At 38.6% G+C, this 19,262-nt stretch overlaps 3 protein-coding genes across 3 annotated transcripts; 1 reads left to right on the top strand and 2 right to left on the bottom strand.

The window, feature by feature from the left end:
- Positions 1-788: 788 nt before the first annotated feature.
- Positions 789-2,688, bottom strand: LOC103704335 (uncharacterized). Its single transcript, XM_008787573.6, has 2 exons — positions 1,365-2,688; positions 789-1,143 (listed from the first exon to the last, which is right to left on the bottom strand). Exon 1 carries the CDS (start codon positions 2,506-2,508, stop codon positions 1,393-1,395), a length of 1,116 nt encoding a protein of 371 aa, XP_008785795.3. The 5' UTR covers positions 2,509-2,688; the 3' UTR covers positions 789-1,143; positions 1,365-1,392.
- A 7,834-nt stretch (positions 2,689-10,522) lies between these two features.
- LOC103704334 (protein kinase family protein) lies at positions 10,523-13,812 on the top strand. Its single transcript, XM_008787571.5, has 8 exons — positions 10,523-10,910; positions 12,029-12,146; positions 12,247-12,305; positions 12,390-12,454; positions 12,568-12,661; positions 12,725-12,805; positions 12,898-13,009; positions 13,082-13,812. Exons 1-8 carry the CDS (start codon positions 10,638-10,640, stop codon positions 13,132-13,134), a joined length of 855 nt encoding a protein of 284 aa, XP_008785793.3. The 5' UTR covers positions 10,523-10,637; the 3' UTR covers positions 13,135-13,812.
- An 831-nt stretch (positions 13,813-14,643) lies between these two features.
- Positions 14,644-16,826, bottom strand: MEF21 (mitochondrial editing factor 21). Its single transcript, XM_088715114.2, has 2 exons — positions 16,546-16,826; positions 14,644-16,454 (listed from the first exon to the last, which is right to left on the bottom strand). The coding sequence occupies exon 2, from the start codon at positions 16,387-16,389 to the stop codon at positions 14,776-14,778; it is 1,614 nt and encodes a 537-aa protein (XP_088571240.2). The 5' UTR covers positions 16,390-16,454; positions 16,546-16,826; the 3' UTR covers positions 14,644-14,775.
- Positions 16,827-19,262: the final 2,436 nt, after the last annotated feature.

The following is a 19,262-nucleotide window of genomic DNA, read 5'->3' on the forward strand; positions in this document are numbered from 1 at the left end:
TGGACTGGCGTTGCCTCTCAAGCTTAATTCATAGACCTGATAATATTAGCAAAAAGATAAATGCTGTTTCATGAGATCATGGCTTCTCTCCCTCCTTCAATCGATCCCAGGAACGAGGGTTGGCATGATTACTTGCAGAGTTCTACCATGCAATTCTTATATGGGCGGCGTGCTCTTTCTTTAAGGGAGATTATGAGAGGAGTAATGCTCGCATAGGGTGACTCTTTGAAGTCAGTTTTTTCTGACTGGCTTAATCATTTCTATCATGGAAAACATAAGCTAGGGATTATGTTTGCGGCCCACAAGATTTGTAGATTATTAGCTGCCTCATTGTGGTATCACTGAGTGCTTATTAATTTGGTAGTTCGAGGTGTTCTTGGTGGAAATTCAAATGGCCCAACTGCAATCAATATTGTTGTTACTAGCTATAGTTGATGTAAGGGTGGGTCATGAGTAACAACAAATTTAGTATGCATAAATCTCATCTATAGCTAGCTGCATTTGATCATAGGTATGATCACGATGTCGAACTACTTATCGACTTAAATTCACTTCCTCATTTAAAGTTATAGATGTTCCCCATTTTCATCCTCTTTTGCTCTATCACTAGCTGTTCAAACTTATCTTCATCATGTCTCTACTATGATGACAAACCGCTCCATGCAAATTAATTAGTCCTTAAATGTAAGAGCTTTTCACTCTTCATGGCCACTTTTTAATTACTTCAGATACCCGAAACTTTGTATAATGCGTGCATTCAACAACTGGACATACATGCTTCTACTGGCTACTTGCAAGTACAGTTATGATTGTAATAACTTCTGGGTTATAACTGAACATAGTAGGAGGGATTGAAGGAAATCCCTAGAGATTTGCCAAAATACTAACAAAAATACAATTCAAAAGCAGGAAAGAGCAAGTACATATGCTTATCTCCTCTTTCCACTCTTTTCCAGCTACTAAGCAGATGCTTCTGCATTACACGATATAAAGAAACTTTATTCACTCCATAGAAGCATCAGGGGCCACTTCTTTTGTAGAAGGAACCTCGATTGCTTTATTCTACTCTCCACAACCCTAGTAAAACCTGCACTTGATGCTGGTTCATATATGGCAACCATCAGGAAAGATAAGTCTTCATCCCTGCAAAATAATAAAAAACGAGAGGGGGGTTATGTTCCAATGGTGCTGTTTTAAAATTGCCCATGTGTTTTCCATTTGGCTTCGGCTTAATTAATTAGCTCTCTTAAAAAAAAAAGAGAAAGAAAACAAAGAAAGAAAGAACAAGAAACATCCGTTTGTTATTACTCCAAGTAACTTCATTTTTAACCATATTCTGAGCTCAGAAAATACAAGCAACTAACCCTTTTGGTTTCGACGGTGTTCTGCCGCTTAATAGTGATAGGGAGGAGGAGGAGGTGAAGTGTAGTGATAAACATGTGGAGGTGGTGGAGGAGACTTATACTTGTAGACTGGAGGGGGAGGTGGTGGTGACTTGTAGTGATAGGGAGGTGGCGGTGGTGATTTATACTTGTAAACAGGAGGGGGTGGTGGTGGTGACTTGTAGTGGTAGGGAGGTAGGGTTGGTGATATGTGATGGTAGGGAGGGGGTGGTGGTGATTTATATTTGTAGACAGGGGAAGGAGGACAAGGTGCCTTGTAATGGCGAGGGGGTGGTGGAGATTTGTACTTGTAGACATGGTGAGGAGGAGGTGGTGACTTGTACTTGTAGACAGGAGCAGGGCGGTGAAGAGGGGGTGGGGGAGATTTATACTTGTAAGCATGATGAGGGGGAGGTGGTGACTTGTACTTGTAGACAGGAGCAGGGTGGTGAAGAGGGGGTGGTGGAGATTTATATTTGTAAGCATGATGAGGGGGAGGTGGTGACTTGTACTTGTAGATAGGAGCAGGGTGGTAAGGAGGTGGTGGTGGAGATTTATACTTGTAGGGATGATGGTGAGGAGGAGCTGGTGATATATGGTGGTAAGGAGGTGGTGGTGGAGATGTATACTTGTAGGGATGATGGTGAGGAGGAGCTGGTGATATATGGTGGTAGGGAGGGGGTGGTGGAGACTTATACTTGTAGGCATGATGATGATGAGGAGCTGGTGATATGGGGTGGTAAGGAGGTGGTGGTGGAGACTTATACTTGTAGGCATGATGATGAGGAGGAGCTGGTGATATGGGGTGGTAAGGAGGTGGTGGTGGAGACTTATACTTGTAGGCATGATGATGAGGAGGAGCTGGTGATATGGGGTGGTAAGGAGGTGGTGGTGGAGATTTATACTTGTAGACATGGGGAGGGGGAGGTGGTGATTTGTAGTGGTAAACAGGAGGAGGTGGTAGTGTTGGTGGTTTGTGGTGGTGGAGAGGTGGTGGTGGTGGTGACTTGTATGGGTAAGGATAATTTGCTTGTGTCTGAAGAGGCAAGCTCAGAGAAACAAAGAGCACCATGAGAGTGGAAACAAGGCAGGCCATGGAGGCCTCCTCCCTTCCTCTCCTATCCATCAGTCTAACGTACGTGTCTCGACCCAGTTGAGCTTCCCTTGTCTGAGAACACCCAGGCTCTCAACCTTCCTTTATATAGGCGAAGAGACTAGGTAGTAGGTGCCGCGTTACTGGACTTGGCAACTGTGATTCAAATGAAAAATAAGACATGGACCTTAGTTTATCCATGCAAGGCTGCTGGTTACGAGTTTCTGGACTTCCTTGCTGACCCAAAAGGAAAACTTGGACACTGTCGTTTTCGCCCCGGAGAGTGCATGCCAGCTTGAAAACGTGACATGAACTTTTTTTTTCCCACTCGGGACCACTACTTCTTGACTAAGCTCTCTCTCTCTCTCTCTCTCTCTCTCTCTCTCTCTCTCACACACACACACACACACACACACACACACACACACACACACACACACACACACACACACACACACACACACACACACACACAATTATACCCTGTATCACATTGATATCACAATTATATCCCATATCACATGTATATCACAATTATACCCTACGTCTGATGTCCCAACTTAGCGGTGCACCAAGTCAATAATAGGCCATCACATGAACTCAAAGAGGGGAAAAAAATGTGGCTTCCGCTTTCTAGCCCTCTTTCTCTTCTTTCATGGCCTCCAGTCTCTCCCAATGCTAGGCTTGGATAAGGGTTTATGGACAGCTCAAAGCTCCTCATCCTCGGTGCGGCTCCTACTAGATTGCTTCTTTCGAAGCTTTGACAATATTTGATCGATGATTCCATCATTGACGAACTACATAAGAGCATGCAGAGTGCTCGGAGCTTATCCTTACTGCGGCTCTCATTGGGCTGCCAAGATGCGGAAGCTACATGGCTAGAGGTGGAAGGCAAGGCAAAAGAAAGTAGAGAGGGGAGGAAGAGTGCTAGGCTAGGGTTTCAGAGGAGGGGCAGAGTATTCGTTTGGAAAGCCTTTTTTTTTTTTTTTTTGTTTGCTGAGCTGATACACATGGCCAAAATACTCATTGGACGTAGGATATAATTTTTCTGTTTACCTCTTGCTCTCGCTCGAGAAAATATACCCTAGATCAAGTGCATTATATCAATGATGCGTTATTGGAATAATCCAAGCTGTACGATAAAATGTAAGTTCACAAAATAAAAAATTATGATTGGTGTGGTCCACGGGGCTGCCAGTTGTGCTTCTGGCCAAGGGTATAATTTCTTCTCTCGGCTTGCTTTCTCTCTTTCATACACACACGCGCATATGACACGCACATTTATTTCGTACGGCTAATATTATAAGTTAATAGCGTCTAATCACGTTCATTTGAGTGGGGGCAGTTTTGTACGATGGGTTCAATCATTTCGCTTGTAGCGGAATTAATGCCGGCGGATCTTTCCATATGCTTTTAATTATTCCCCCGACACTTCATGTGTTTATATTAATTGGTTTTAAGGACTAAAACTACTTCCACCTTGGTGTAATCCGGTGGGCTTATCCGTGATCATGGGCAAGGCCATGAAAATTTATTAAGATTATAAATTATGTTGAAAGTGGGACTCCAACCCAAATCACTAGTACCCAATCTTCAGTCATTTTATCACTTAAACTAATCATCACTCTCATAACTAAAATATACACTTTCAATAAACTATATTGATTATTCATGAATTAATAATAATAAATAACGATGTATACAATATCCATTTTTTTGTATTTCATGTTTAATTGAAGCCAAACATGATTTGTTCATGTAAATCTAAGACTATATCTTTCAATCCCTTAATTAAAGTTCCCTAGATCTTTTGATCCAGTTTCCTAGAAAAAAGAAAAAGAAAAGAAAAGTTATGTTCAGGCATTTGATACCACTACTCATCTTTTGATGTGAATCCATATCACATAATGACCTTGATAGGTTGCAACATGAACATGTTAATTCCTACACTGGCAGTATTATCCAAATCATTGGCTATATAAAAATATTTTTGTTTTCTAGAAAGTACCTAAACTTACCTTTACTCATCTACTCCGTAAAAACAAGGGCCCCTTGAGCCTGTCAAATTTGTCCAAGAATGAAATATTATTTGATTTACAAATAAATTTTATTATATAACAATCATTTATATCGATAATTAAAAAATGCGTGTAAAATACTAATCTTATTCAAACTCCTATATCTTCATAATGTCTGAATTCCTTTCTCTCAATCTAAACCAACTTCTCTCAAACAAGTTTATTTTCCTTCTATTCCTAATTTTATCTTTGATATCCTTATCCACCTCCAATTTTTAGCTATTATTTTTTTATTTTAATTTTTTTATTTACCTAATATTATTTTTTATTTTTATCTATTTTATTTTCTAAATAATCTTTCACTAAACCATTCTTGTATAAGAACAATATAAGTTGTGGCCGGTGGTTAAGAGCTCACCCTTCAGAGGGATTACTAGTTTGAAAATTCTCTTGTTTTTTGAATTTTAGATTATAAAATTTATTTTGAGAATTTTTTGCTTGTACTTATAATTTCTAAGATGGTACATAAGAAAATGCCATAAAAATATCAAGAAGGATATTTGCAACATTCTTGTTTGTTTATAGCGGTATTTGAAAATACTACTAATAATCATTTTTGTTGTAGTGATTGTAGTTACTCATGTACTAGTCACGAGAAGCAGTTTGCCAAAATTCCGAGTCTAATCTTCAAAATATTTTTTTTGTTAGAATAAAATACTAATTGCTACAAGGGCCATTATTATTCCTTATCATAGCAAATGGCAAATAATATAGTGAAACACCGATACAATGAAACCATTCCTTGTCACAATTAAGCATATTCAAAATCAAGAAAAATAGTATCATCCAAACATATATTTTTTCATTAATCTTAAGTTTTTCCATGTCAATGACCCAATTGTCACCTTGTCCTCAATTTTAGAAATTCCACTACCAAGAACTGATGACTTAAGGAAGCCCCTCCTTACAATTCTGGCGAGAAGCGAAAAAGAAGGAAAAGATAATAGCATTAATTTTAGAGAAATTTCTAAATGAATGCTCACAAAAAGGCAAATGGTTTAGTAGCTCATTCACAAAAGATATCAAAATTTACAAAAGAAAAAAAAAGACTCAAGCTATGGTGCTTTCAAATTGCTCCTCCGGCTGATAAATTATATGTTTGTCTGCTTATCTGCAAGGGACCCATAAAAAAATCCCTGTATTCCAAACTGTTGAGTTATTTACTCTTCCCCTAACTTTATATGCTTACACTGCTGAACAAGATGGCAGTAAGGTTGTTGTTAGTGAATAAGAATTTGAGAACCTGAAGACACGTTTATTTCATAAACTCTTGGCTGCTATATCCCTTAATTAGGATGTGCCTTCGATTCTAGACTTCTAGGCAATAATGTTAACTGAGCTCCGGCGTCACATGCATGTGGGCCCGGATGCGGCGTCTAGGAGTCTGCATTCAGCGGGGCCTAAAAGGCGCAAATCCGGCAAGTGGGGCATTGTTAGATCTTGACCTGTGGAAAAAAAGAATCACTTCAGTTTTTCAAAGCAGAAGGGCCTACAAGGGACTGCATTACAATTATCATGTCTCTTCAATCATGCATGCATGCATGCACGGTAAAAAGATAAGGAGGGCCCCAAGAGTTGTTGAATATATCTCTTTGCTAAGAAAATCTCTCTCCATTTTATTTTATTTTTTTGTGGCAAAACTGAATGCGAAAAAGGAGATTAGGAAGAATATGATGTGCCAATGATTTGCATTGAAACTTAGAGCTGAGGCTTGAAATTCTTGTCATATGTATTATATTGCGTAAATAATTTATCAAAGCTCGCGCACACACGTCCAAAATGGATGCCTTCAGCAACGCGGCAGTTGATTGCGATGTCTTCTTCTTATTGCATGGAAACACTTCATTGTGATGAGGACAATGTTTGCATTAAATTCTTCTTTTACTTTGATTTCTTTTAAACAAAATTGACCAACCCGCCCCTCTAGCTCCCTTTTTTTTTTTTTGTAAGACAGATGTGTTACACTGCACGAGAATTAGTATATCCTCTCGAATTGTTGGCAATATGAGTGGCGATCCAATTACTAGTAGAATTAGCTTGAGGAAAAGCATGCTTTTCTTGTAAAGCTTCCAGCTTCGTGGACATCCTCCAGATATCGATGATCGTAGGATGAACATCTAAATAAGGCATTGGATACTTACTATTAATTACTGTTTTTGAATCTCCTTCAAGGCAAATCTTCTGAGCTTTATTCAATTTCTCAGTAATATATACCATCTCCTCCTATGCAGCTCTTAAGTTCCACTATAGGCTAATTGGTGAGAAACAAGAGCACAAGACCAACTACTACTAACGCTCCTCGATAATCCGTAATAACATAGCCACACCATCAATGCTAATCCCTCCTCTATCCGATCCATTGAAATTTATGTTAATGGAACCGAGAGATGGAGGTTCCTAAGTGAATTGAATCATCTGCAGGAGAACAATGCACTTGGCAGGAGAAGCCCAGGTTTCCCTAGACCAAGTAAGATGACTTGGTGTTCAAGTTGGAGGTGTATTCCTTGGCATGCAGCTTGGCTCTTCAAGGGATCCAAGATGCACTCCAAGTTGCATGTCCACTTGAGCACATTCATTACATGAAGCCAGAATGTACAGACACATGATAATTTAACCCATCCAAGCTTCCACCAAAATAGAGCAACTCTTGGCTGAATCTTAAGTTTCCAAATCTATCCTACGTCCTGGTAACAGTCAAATTATTTCTATCACAAGCACTACCATGCACCAAATTTCTATCTTTTTCAATTCCTCAAGGTATAGGAATAGAATTGATTTGTTGCACCAATTGCTGGATAAAAAGTAATGGAGTCTCTAAATCTTACATTCTTTTCACTAATGAGTAGCTCAGGAATCTTACAGTTCAGTAATTAATTAGCATCAAATAAAGCAGTAAAATGAGAAAATGTTGCGGAGGTGAATCACCAAGGGTTGTTCCACACATCGATGTTTGAGCCATCTCCAATCATCCATTGTAAATAAGTTCTCATCACATCGGTATGCTTGCATAATTATCTCCAAATGGCTGAGTAATATCTGGGAGCTTTTAAGGTATATTCGACAATGCGAACCCTATATCTAGTCCTCATGTCAAGGATGAGAGATTATTAGGCTCTAAAATAAACAACCTTCCAAGCCATGAGATGCATTTTCCCAAGAACTAAGAACTGAATAGGTTAGAACAATTAATGAAGCCTGGCATGGTGATCTCCGTTTCCATCCTATAAGCTTAGTGGCAATTTTCTCGGAGAAAAAATTATAGTTAGAAGAATTAAGGCTTTAACTAGAGATTGGATTAACTCCAAGTGCTGCCAAGTACTAGCAGATTTAGTACTATCTCCAGCATGTACTATCTTTGCCTTTGCAAACAACAACAAACAGTCATCGACAAAATATTGATGGGAAATTTGAGGCGTCAGAGGAGTGAGTTGATAACCCTGTAACTTTGGTTTATTCAATAGCCTGATTTAGCAACGGAGACTCCAAGTTAGCACAAAATATGAACAGATACGGCGAGAGAGGACAGCCTTGTCCAAGACAAGAAGCCCACGGACCTGGAAGTCCCATCTCATGCGATCATATGCTCTTTTCGTATCAAGTTTAATTGCTGTCAAACTTTTGAGCAGCTGCGCTCTCTCCAATTCATGCATTATTCCTTGAGCTATGAGGATATTATCTAGAAAACTCCACCCCCGAAAATCAACGGGCTCGAAAAGAGCGCATAGTGTTTCAAAGAGTACTTGGTTAATAATGGCAAGACTCATTTGTTGGGGAGCACTATAAGGAAAGTTCTCTTGACCAACACTCTAGCTGTTTATACTTCTTTGAACGGTATTTTGTTTTCTAATTTTATTGGACATATTCATATTAGGCATGTATGATCTCCGCCTTATCAAAAATAAAAAAATAATAGCAAGACTCCAAGGCATCAGGTGTTTTAGAAATTAAAGTGATAGAAAGTTGACTTCTACTCTTCAAGCATGTATCAAGAAAGGGATTTTTTTCTTTTTGAGATGAAGTGAATGAGCTGTACAGCTCTAGTGTAAATCCAACCTTGAGAGTTGGTATACAAAAGATCTCGAAATTGGGAAGGAAGAAGAAACATGGAGTCCCAAAAAAACTGCACTACAGTGATGGACCATGTAAGAAGCAACCCAATCAACCATGCTGCTAGCTTCCTTGTACACATGTGATGTTTCAAAGTATACAAAAGTGGCTCCCGTTTGCTTGATGTTCTGTACTAAGGTTGAGTGCCTCCTACATCAGCCACCTGATGGACACCAGCTTATCATTGTTTTGAAATCACTTCTAAAGTGATGTGCATGCCCTAAAACTCTGTAGCATAACTCAACCCCTCCTATGCTCCATGCAACTTTGTATTGGTGCTGAAATGTCAAGAAGCTACGTACCCCTAGCAGCCAAAAAACATGCAACTATGGTTCTAGATAACAAAGCCGGCTCGCCCATGGCCACCTCCATCTTGAATGCTACCATCAAAATATATCGATCACAACGAAATAAGAGGATGGTGGCTCCCAAGTGAAAAATATTATGTTAGGAGATGCAAGAATTGCACGATAAGAACCATAGATTTTTCTAGCTATCAAAGATTTTTCTGAGGCAATCATCTGAATGAACCATTGCTTGCATGAAGGCTTTTAGAAGGATCAACTGGGGCTTCGTCCAATGCCCTAGAAACATATCCGTTCTTTGCAAGCCCAATAGTATGCCACGAAAAGAAAAATATTTTGATTGCAAGACACACCTTAGGTTAACTATCTTGCATTTCGTTAAATAACAAAATGGGGGGAAGCCATCTAGGGGCTTTCTTTGAAGACATAAAAAAATAATTGCTTTGATTTTCTGATTAGTGTGTGTTGAGTGTACGTGTGTTTGTATATAAATATGCATGTTTTTGTTATTTCCCTCACTGTGAAAACCTAATTTAGACCATTAAACTGATCTTCCTGCACTATAATCCTTGACATGTTGTTATGGTGCTTATGATTTGTTTCTTTTTGAAAAGTTAGTGAGTGTCAGCCCATTTTGTTGAGATAGTGAAAAAAAGGATTCAGCCATAAAGTTGAGGAGCAAATCAGAATCATATGAAAATTAGGGAAGAAAAACACCTTTTCCATGGAGTATGCAATCTCATGTTGATCCAATTAATCTCAAACATATTTAAGTCATGATTTTTGTGAGAGCACCAACCCATTCCCTCTTTTTTCTGTGTGATTTTCCTTCTACTTATCAGTATGCAGAGAAATTAAGAAAATCAAGGATATAATTCTACTTGACTACTTGACAACTAAAATTTGACCCCCTCCTTTTTCTTTTCAACCCTTCATAATAGGAAGATTTTAAGAACAGAAGATAATAACGGGAAAAAAAAAAGTATATCGAGCCCTAGGAAAAATATGATAAATCTTTAATTAAATTTTGGGGAGCAGAACTGGCTTTGGGCCTAGAAAACGCAATTTGAAAGTTGACCCAACGGAACTCTGGCCCATTTCAGTAGAGTGGGGTTGCATCTTTGGATAAAAATATTCATTGATCTTCGCACCAATCCACCGTTGAATCATCCATCAGTCACTTTGGGATTTGCGGAGGAGGATGATGATAGTACGAGTTGCTTTGAGATCTGTGCAGTGGTGATCTAATGATGGATTCATGCGAAGAAAGATGTATCCTCCTTTTGCATCAAAAATACAACTGCTTCCATTTTTAAGTATAAAAGGCGGTGCTTCACTATTTACCCCATTTCACTTATTTTTACTTATTATAGATTTGATTACATCATCTATTTAATAAAATTATCACATTCAAATCTAAAATTTTATCTATTTAATAAATTAATTAAATTTAAATTGATAAATTTTTGATCAACCGTCCATCCGGCTTGGCCCGGTTGCTATAATTGTCAACCCTGAATCACAGCCGACGGTTTATTTGGCGCTGGTTTGGGGAAAAGCGGGTCTACTTACCTTTGGGTAGCTGTCCGGGGACTCGCAAAACGCTTGAGATCGTGCTTGTCGGTTGGCTCGTGAGAACAGTGATGGCTTGTAGTGCGGAGAGGGGACCAGGATGAGAGAGAGCGAGGGACGGATGACGGAGGAGCGGCCACCGCCGTCCATCGCCGGCGACGGGGAGTACGAGGTGAGGGGGAGGCTGGGAGGGGAAGGGCCGTTCTCGATCGTGTGGAGGGCGGTCCACCGATCGAGCGGCCAGGACGTCGTCTTGAAGCAGGTCCGCCTCTCCGGGCTCACCAGGAACCTGAGGGAGTGCCTCGATTGCGAGATCAACTTCTTGGCAAGCGTCTGCCATCCCAACATCATCCGCCTCCTTGATGTCTTCCAGGTTCCCTTCCTTCCCTTTCCACTTCATTTCTCTTTTTTTTTTCTCTCATTTTTATTTCATTTGGACGTTAAACTTGTGTTTTAAAGCTTTTGATTGAGGGGAAAGAGCTTAAAATTGAGGCTTCTTGCGGGTTATGAATCAGAGATTTGATGTTTAGACTGAATTAAATAGTTCAGAAATGTAAAGATTTGAGCTTTCAATTGATTTCCCAGTTTGAAAGTTTTTGGTTGTTTATTCTATCGAGAAATTGGTTCCATTAGCTCTTTTGGATAGCCGCTAGTTGGGGTTTCGGAACCAGGTTTTGGTATTTGGATTGAATTCTTAGTTCGGAAATCAAATAGTTGGAGCTTTTGAGGAGTTGTTTGCTCGAACTTTAGGGCTTTTAATATCTAGAGTAATAGACTTCATTAGCTTCTGATCACATGCTTCATGGGAATATTTTGGGTTTGGGGGCAATTTATTGGAGGAGGATCAGTAACTTTGAGCTTTATATCCAGGGCTTGCTGTTCAGAATAGGAAATTTTGAACTTGCCAAGTAACGAAAATATTGCAAATTTTTTCTTAACCTGTTGTTGGAGGGCAATACCTTTTAACTAGGACTGGTGCTTCATTGCGGAGTTTTTACCAGAAATTCTGATGGTGGAGCCTTGGCTATTTTGTGTTCCATCATGGCTCTATCAAAATTTTTATGACGGAAGTTGGAAGGAAGGCCAATCATGAGTTTCTTCATCCATTAAAAGAGCAAAATGAAAGAAAATAAGATCAAATGCAACAGCTGAACACATTTAAAACTCCAAGAAACTTATAGAATTGATGTAGATCACCTTATTTTTCTTAAAGCTAGCTGTTTCACCTGAAGATTCAGTGGAAAAGAAGGGTTTTCAACTCCCTACTGAGGATTGTATTATGTGTATATCTACATGGGTGCCTTTTTACATCAATAAGGCCAAATAATTTGGGGCTTTTTTTATCACAAACACCAGCCATGTTCAAAACTTCCAAAGTAGAATTCAAAATAAGTTCCATTATTGTGAGTTATGCATCATGGTCCCTGTGATGAACATTAATAGAAGTTTTACGTTTTCACTCTTTTGCTTCTCGATATTTTCCCATTTCAGGTTGATGGATGCATATTCCTTGTTTTGGAGTTCTGTTCAGGAGGAAACTTAGCCACTTACATTCAGCAAAAAGGGAGGGTGCATGAAAATACTGTCAGAAAATTCATGAAGCAGCTAGGTATTTGTATCATCAATGAACTGATAAGTATCAAGCAAGTATTTTTGTCCCACTAATATTGTGGATATGATACAATAGTTCATTTATCTTCATATTGCAGGAGCAGGTTTGGAGGTAATGCATGCTCACCACATAATCCATCGGGACTTGAAACCGAAGGTACAGAACAATGTTAACCATCTAATTCTACTTATAGAATTCATGCTCTTCATAATTCATTGACATTTGCTGTTAGTGGAGCAGAATATTCTACTTTCTACTCCCAGCAGTGATGCTGTGCTAAAGATAGCTGATTTTGGTCTATCAAGGTATCGGTAGCAAATTACTGGAGTATTCCATATCAGAATTCAGAGTATTTTGTACAACTAATTGTTTATCTTCAGAAGGAATTCTTACATGTTCTCCTACTGCTTTCAAATAGAGCTGTTCATCCTGGCGAGTTTGCAGACTCAGTTTGTGGAACACCTTTCTACATGGCTCCAGAGGTTATGGAATTTCAACAGTATGACGACAAGGTAAAAGTCGCTCTCTCTCCTCCTACTCAAATGACAGCAAATTGAAATGCTTTCTCTAACCAGGTAGATATGTGGAGCATTGGTGCAATTTTCTTTGAGCTTCTGAATGGGTATCCACCTTTTCGTGGCAGTAACAATGTTCAGGTGGCTAATCTATTTACAAATAAGATTATTGCATCATTATTGTAACCTTCCTTTTTGCCTTTGTTCTGGCTTAATGTTGGTTTCTTCTGCAGCTTCTAAAAAGCATAAAGAGTAGTACGTCCTTGCCATTTTCACAGCTCATCCTCCCCAGTTTGCATCTTGACTCTATTGATATGTGTGCTAGGCTTTTGTGCAAAAACCCAGGTGTGTACTTTTAACCTCAATTTTTCATCTAGTGTTTCATGTGTTGCTGACGAAGTTCTCTATCCTTTGCAGTGAAACGCCTGTCATTTGATGAGTTCTATCATCACAGATTCTTGAGAATATGAGTTGTTTGTTTAGAAAGTAAGTTGTACAGCCAACAGGTCTTCAGCTAACTGTTCAGCTAAATCAAGCTGTATTCTGGTGTTTTTTATCTTTGGACTTTGGCATGCCCTTTGGATCTCTGCATTTAGCTTATTGTGTTCCAGCCTTCAAAAAATTTGAAGCTTACCATCAGTCCTGCTGGCAATGCCTGACAACATGAGGCAGCACCGATCATGAAATTGAATGCTTCCATCAGTTGCTTTCCACACTTTAGTTTATCTTGTGTTGGAGATTGATGAAGCTTCAACATTGCATTCTTTTTACGGAAGGATATTCTCCAGCTTCAATTGAAGGGTTTCTTCAATAGTATGCTCCTGGTTTCAAGCATGCAGGCTACTCTGTCAAAGATGTAACTTAGTACCTGGCCATTTCATCATTTTCAAAATCAAACAAGTACAGTTCATTCTCCTCTTCATCCCCCTACTCCAGCTGAAACGAAGCATTGGCTCTATCCTAGCCATAAGGTTGGATCCAGCTTTCTGAAGATCCGCTGATCCTGGAATTCTGTCACTGTATAAGTTGTATGTAAGATGAATCTGTTAGTATATTTGCAGACATTGTATATTTTGTATTTATCTGTAATTGCAAAGACATTTTTCTTTAGGATTTTAACTTCAAAGTGATCTTTACTGTGTTGTTCAGCGCATAGCCATAAGTTTCGCATGATGCTTCATTGTCAGTAACTAATGCAAAAACTTCAACCATTAGAGTGTTTATGTTTTTTTTATTTTGATCCATTACTGTGATGAACAATGATAAAGAACTCACAGGTCATGTTTTTAACCTAAAAGCGATTCTCGCTATGGGTTCAGTGCACAGTCCATGTGTTCCCCGAGTGCAAATCAAGCATTCAGAATAACTAATGTGAAAGGTTCAACCAAATTAGAGCATTTATTTTTTGTTTTCATCCATCATTATGATCAACAATAATAAAAAGTATGTTGGATGATTTCACCAGGGCCACCTTCTACTTGTTGCTGGAAAACACTAAAAACCATGGCATGTTAATGATCAAGAAGGATCACTGAATCCATTGTGGATTAGTTTAGCCACCAGGTAGGTCTAGGTAAGGTTTGCTATCAAGATCTGCTGCATCCAGGACAAAAATCATGACACGTAACTTTTAGAAATTATGCTTTCTCATCAAATATTTTTCTCAGCATTTAAGGTCAGTTTAATATCGTTTCTTCTGAGGTTCGTTGTCTCGGTACCGGATTCATACTGGTGCCATACTAGCATAGTATCAGTACGGTATAGTACGAAATTTTTTTTAGCATACCGAATATCGGTATACCATATGTACCAGGGTATCGGTACCAAATAGATATGATACGGCGTACCGTCCGGTTCGGATCAATATGGCGTATCATGGTTTCTTCTATAGAAAAAATCTTCATAAAGCATCATGGTATCAATTGACTACTGCAATTTTGTTTTGCCAATGACATACATGCAAGCAAAAGTATAGTGAGATGCAGTTTAAGTGTAGTCACTTGTTTGAGGAATTTCTTTTACCTCTTCTGTCTCGTCTTCGAGCTTTGCGTTATTTACTGAGCAAAACAAATATCGTTGCCGAGCTTGTGAGATGAATCTGTAAGCTTTGCTTATTCTTTAGATTCCATTGTTCTCTGATATCCATAATGGCCAAGCTGGGAGGCCAACAAGTATAGCATCCCTGATATCTCACCAAACTGCAGGTTCGAATCATCTCCAGCTACAAACTCCTGAACCACATTGTTCACCTCTATCAAGCTGCACCCTGGTGTCTTCTTCAAGCTCTTACTCCTTATCACTCTCCTCATCTTTGCAACACCATCCCATCTCCCGGCTGCTGCATATATATTCGAAAGCATGACATAGTTCCCAATGTCGTCTGGCTCGAGCTCAACGAGCCATTCCATTGCCTTCACAGCTGTCCCAATATTACCATGAGTTCTGCAAGCACTGAGCAAAGACCCCCAGACAGCCGCATCCGGTGGAACAGGCATGCTCTCGATAAATTCTACTGCACGATCAATGCAGCCTGAACGACCGAGAAGATCCACCATGCACCCATAATGCTCGACACCAGGATCAATACCATAGACCTCTTTCATCGAATCAAAGTACCTGAACCCCTCATCCAACAAACCAGCATGAGAACAAGCAGATAGGAGACCAATAAATGTAATGCCATTTGGACTCACTGTTTCATCTTTCTCCATTTCCACAAACAGTTCGATTGCTTTGTGAGCTCGCCCGTGCAATGCGAGACCTCCGATCATCGTGCTCCATGAGATCACATCCCTGTCTTTCATTTCCTCAAACAATCGAAGAGCCTGATCAATGCTCCCACATTTGGCATACATTTCTATAAGAGCATTACAAATGAAGCTCTTTTGAAGCAGTTCATGCTTATCACAGCAGGCATGGATCCATCTGCCCAGCTCCAGAGCCCCTAGCTGAGCACAAGCAGGCAAAACTGATACAATACTAATATCATCAGGCTCGAAGCCTTCCAATTGCATGCGATGAAAAACCTCCACCGCATCAAAGTACTGCGCAGCCATGGTGTACCCAGAGATCAATGCAGTCCAAGAAACCACTGTTCTACTAGGCATCGAGTTAAATAAAGCTCTAGCTTTCCTCATTTGCCCCAGCCTAGCATGCGCCGAGATGAGTGTATTCCATGAGACCGCATCTCTGTCCTCCATTTCATCAAACACTCTGCGTGCATCGACTAAATCATCACATTTTGCGTACATCTCCATCAGCGAATTCTGAATTATAGAGTTAGAGGTTAGCCCGGATCTAAATATATGGACATGAACCAGCTTGCCAAGAACAAGGAGAAGTAGACCGGCACAAGCTTTCAGTACAAATGGATAGGTAAATCTATCAGCAAGAACTGAATTTTGGGCGTGTCGACGATTCAACATCTGTTTGTAGAGGCTGATTGCTTCAGAGCAATGCTGGTTTTGGGTGCACGCTTTGATCATGGCATTGTAGAGGAACAGATTTGGTTCCTCCACTTGGTTGAAGACTAGAGCAGCATAGTCTACCCTTCGATTGCTATTGCAAATATTTATGATTTGAGTTCCAAGGAAGTTGCTTTGAGAAAGGGAAAAGACCAGAATGTGAGCGTGGAGTTGCTTCAATTTTTCCATATTGGTGCAGTTTCTCAACGCCGGCATGATTCGATTTTCCAATTCTCTGATAACCCAAGTGGGGAGTTTCATACCGAGCAAAACGGAGCTGCAAAGGATCGCAGAACCTCCTCAGGAGTTGTTCGAAGGATTTGATGCTGAAAGTGTGGATAAGATGGGTTTTAGTTCTGATCTTCATGTTGGGCAATGAACACATAGATTATGTATGAGAAAGTATTTAGTTCTGACACTGAAAGCATGCAGTGGTCTTGGAGAAGTTTGTGAAGGAACCCAGATCCAGGCTTTGTTGATTACAAATGGATGTTCTTGTTTAAACAATTGGATTTACTAGCAGCAAGAAAAGTATTTGATCAGACCGTGCCAAAGAATTAGATACTATGGACGACCTTGAGCTTAATGAAAATTTAAAAAAAAATCGAAAATGAAGCACTAAGCTTGCATGGTTGATCTCCTTGGCGGTGCAGGCCAAGTGAAAGATGCTAAGGATCTCGCAGACAACATGCTACTAGAAGCTAGTGTTGGCATTGGCAGACACCTCTAAGTGCTTGCAGGTACATAGACCTCAAGATGTGGAACCAACCAATAATAAAAAAAAAAAACCTCAAGATGGGCAAAGAAGTTGGAGAAATCCTGATAGGTGGAGAAAACAGTGGGAGCTTGTGCAGATGTGTATTTAATTCTATATTGGTTATTCGTTGAGAAGATCTTGGATACTTGTACAGAACTATGGAGCCCAAAAAAATATCTTTCGGCTAGCCATTTTGGACGAGATCTTAGGTTGTTAGAATGACCATATGAACTATGTGATGATGTCAAACATTTTCGCAAGAGCATGTGAGAGGTAAAGAAAGGCGGGTGCTCCAAGGTGGAGATCGACATGGATGGAGGTGATGACACCTGCCCCGTATCTGATAAAATGCATGCCCATCTTACACTTGGCGGACTAATAACGGATTCCTTGTCGATAAACCAATTTCAACCAGATTTTGTAACATTGTTATTAGAGTCACAAAAATAGAAACCACCAGGAAATTCAACCAAAATTCTGTCTCGGGCTACTAATAAACAAGAGAGGCACACAGGCCCAAACGAATCTGAATTATAAAATTTTTAGGATTAAAACTTATCACTCTTTATGGGGCTTTTGGTATAAGATGATCATCTCAAAATTAAAAATAATGTGGGTGGATATGACGAGACCACCATATTTGATTACACCATAATGATTTCTACATAGCAGTGATCCAAATCATCCTCATTTATTAAATCACCGTCTAACTTAGTGATGAAAAACCGGTGCTTGAGGTTGGGTATCCAAGATCATTCCAAGGCAGTGATCTCGGATTGAAATTTAGCAACAAAAATATCCCTCAGTCCAGTAAAAAAAGTTGATATCTTAATATACCTCACATATTATATCAATATATTATATTATACAATATTATGTTGATATTACATATATTGTATTTATAATATATATTATACTATAATATATTACTAATCATATACTGTCATAGATACCAATTATTGTATTTATAATTTATATTATCCTATCTTTATATTTTGAAATTATTTAATAGATTACTTCTATTTGCCTTATTTTTCCAATCAAAATAAATATTAGTATTAAAATAATAATATATTATAACCATAAACAAAAATATTAATTCTATAATAACAATTAATATATTTTTATAGAATTAATAAATATATTTTTATAGAATATATTAATAATATATATATATATATTATTTGATAAAAAATATATTTTATGGAATATATCAGATGTAATTTTGTATTATATGATTAGTGATCTTGGGTTTTTATATAATACCAAATAAGTTACTTATGGATACTTAGAAATCTTCAATCCCTAGAACATGGCATACCAAATACAATAATCAAAGATTATCAAGGATCAAATCACCTCAGGATATGGGTTACCAACGATCAAAGATTACTTTGGTAATCCCGTTTGGGTCACTAAACGCTATTTTAAAGAACTTTAAATGGAGAATGGTATTTTAAAAAATTCATGAAGAAACCACATAGAATTAGGGAGCTAAGGCTTGGGTTTTGACAATTGAAGAGGTACCGAAGTCAGGTGCGCTTGCTTGGGAACTAGAGGGGATGGGTAGAGAGGCGGTTGGCTGGCCTAGAAGCCATCCGCCATTGTTACAGCGGGCAGGAGAAAGTTTTTGAAAAGAGGGGAAGAAGAGGATAGCCTCTAGCGTCACTTATGACCTTGGTCATCATGGATAAGAGTTGTATCTTTTGCACGAAAAAATGATTTCCCTTCTTTCGCATAAATCCACTATTAGATTGTGCATACAGATGAATGAAAGAGTTTGGAGTATCTTGAGATATGTAGTGTGCAATCCAATAGTCGATATCGTGAAAAAATATTAATCATTTTTCATGCAAAAGATACAAACCAAACCAGCCTTTATTTAGTTCCACTTCAATATAATTGGATTATAAAAGACTTGGCAAATCTCACTAAGCTTTTATCTTAAATATGCCAAATTGGATAATTACTCTCGCAAAGTTGCTATTTGCATAGACATCTTTATACATGTATATTTTTTTGTATGTCTACACATTAAAAGTATTTCAATCATTTTAATTTTAAACTACTTATTTTTTTAACGGCATTAGATGATATAGGTACACATACAAAAAAAGAAATAAAAAAAAAGTATACATGCAAAACAAGTGTTTATGTAAGTATACATATAAATAACAACTTTATAAGAATATTCATACAATTTTATATATTTAGAAGTATATATATATATAAATAATATAGTATATATATGTATGTGTGTGTGTGTGTAAATCTCAATTCCAAACCCAATCTGAAAGTTCAGTAAGCCTGACTTTGATTCCGATCCATTTGTTCTCTGTCCGGTCCAGTTTAGGGTCGGCTCAAGTTTGCGTCAGGA

This window comes from Phoenix dactylifera, chromosome 2, assembly GCF_051530095.1.
Source record: "Phoenix dactylifera cultivar Ajwa chromosome 2, Ajwa_hap1_PhDact_Kaust_v1.1, whole genome shotgun sequence".
Lineage (NCBI taxonomy): Eukaryota > Viridiplantae > Streptophyta > Magnoliopsida > Arecales > Arecaceae > Phoenix > Phoenix dactylifera.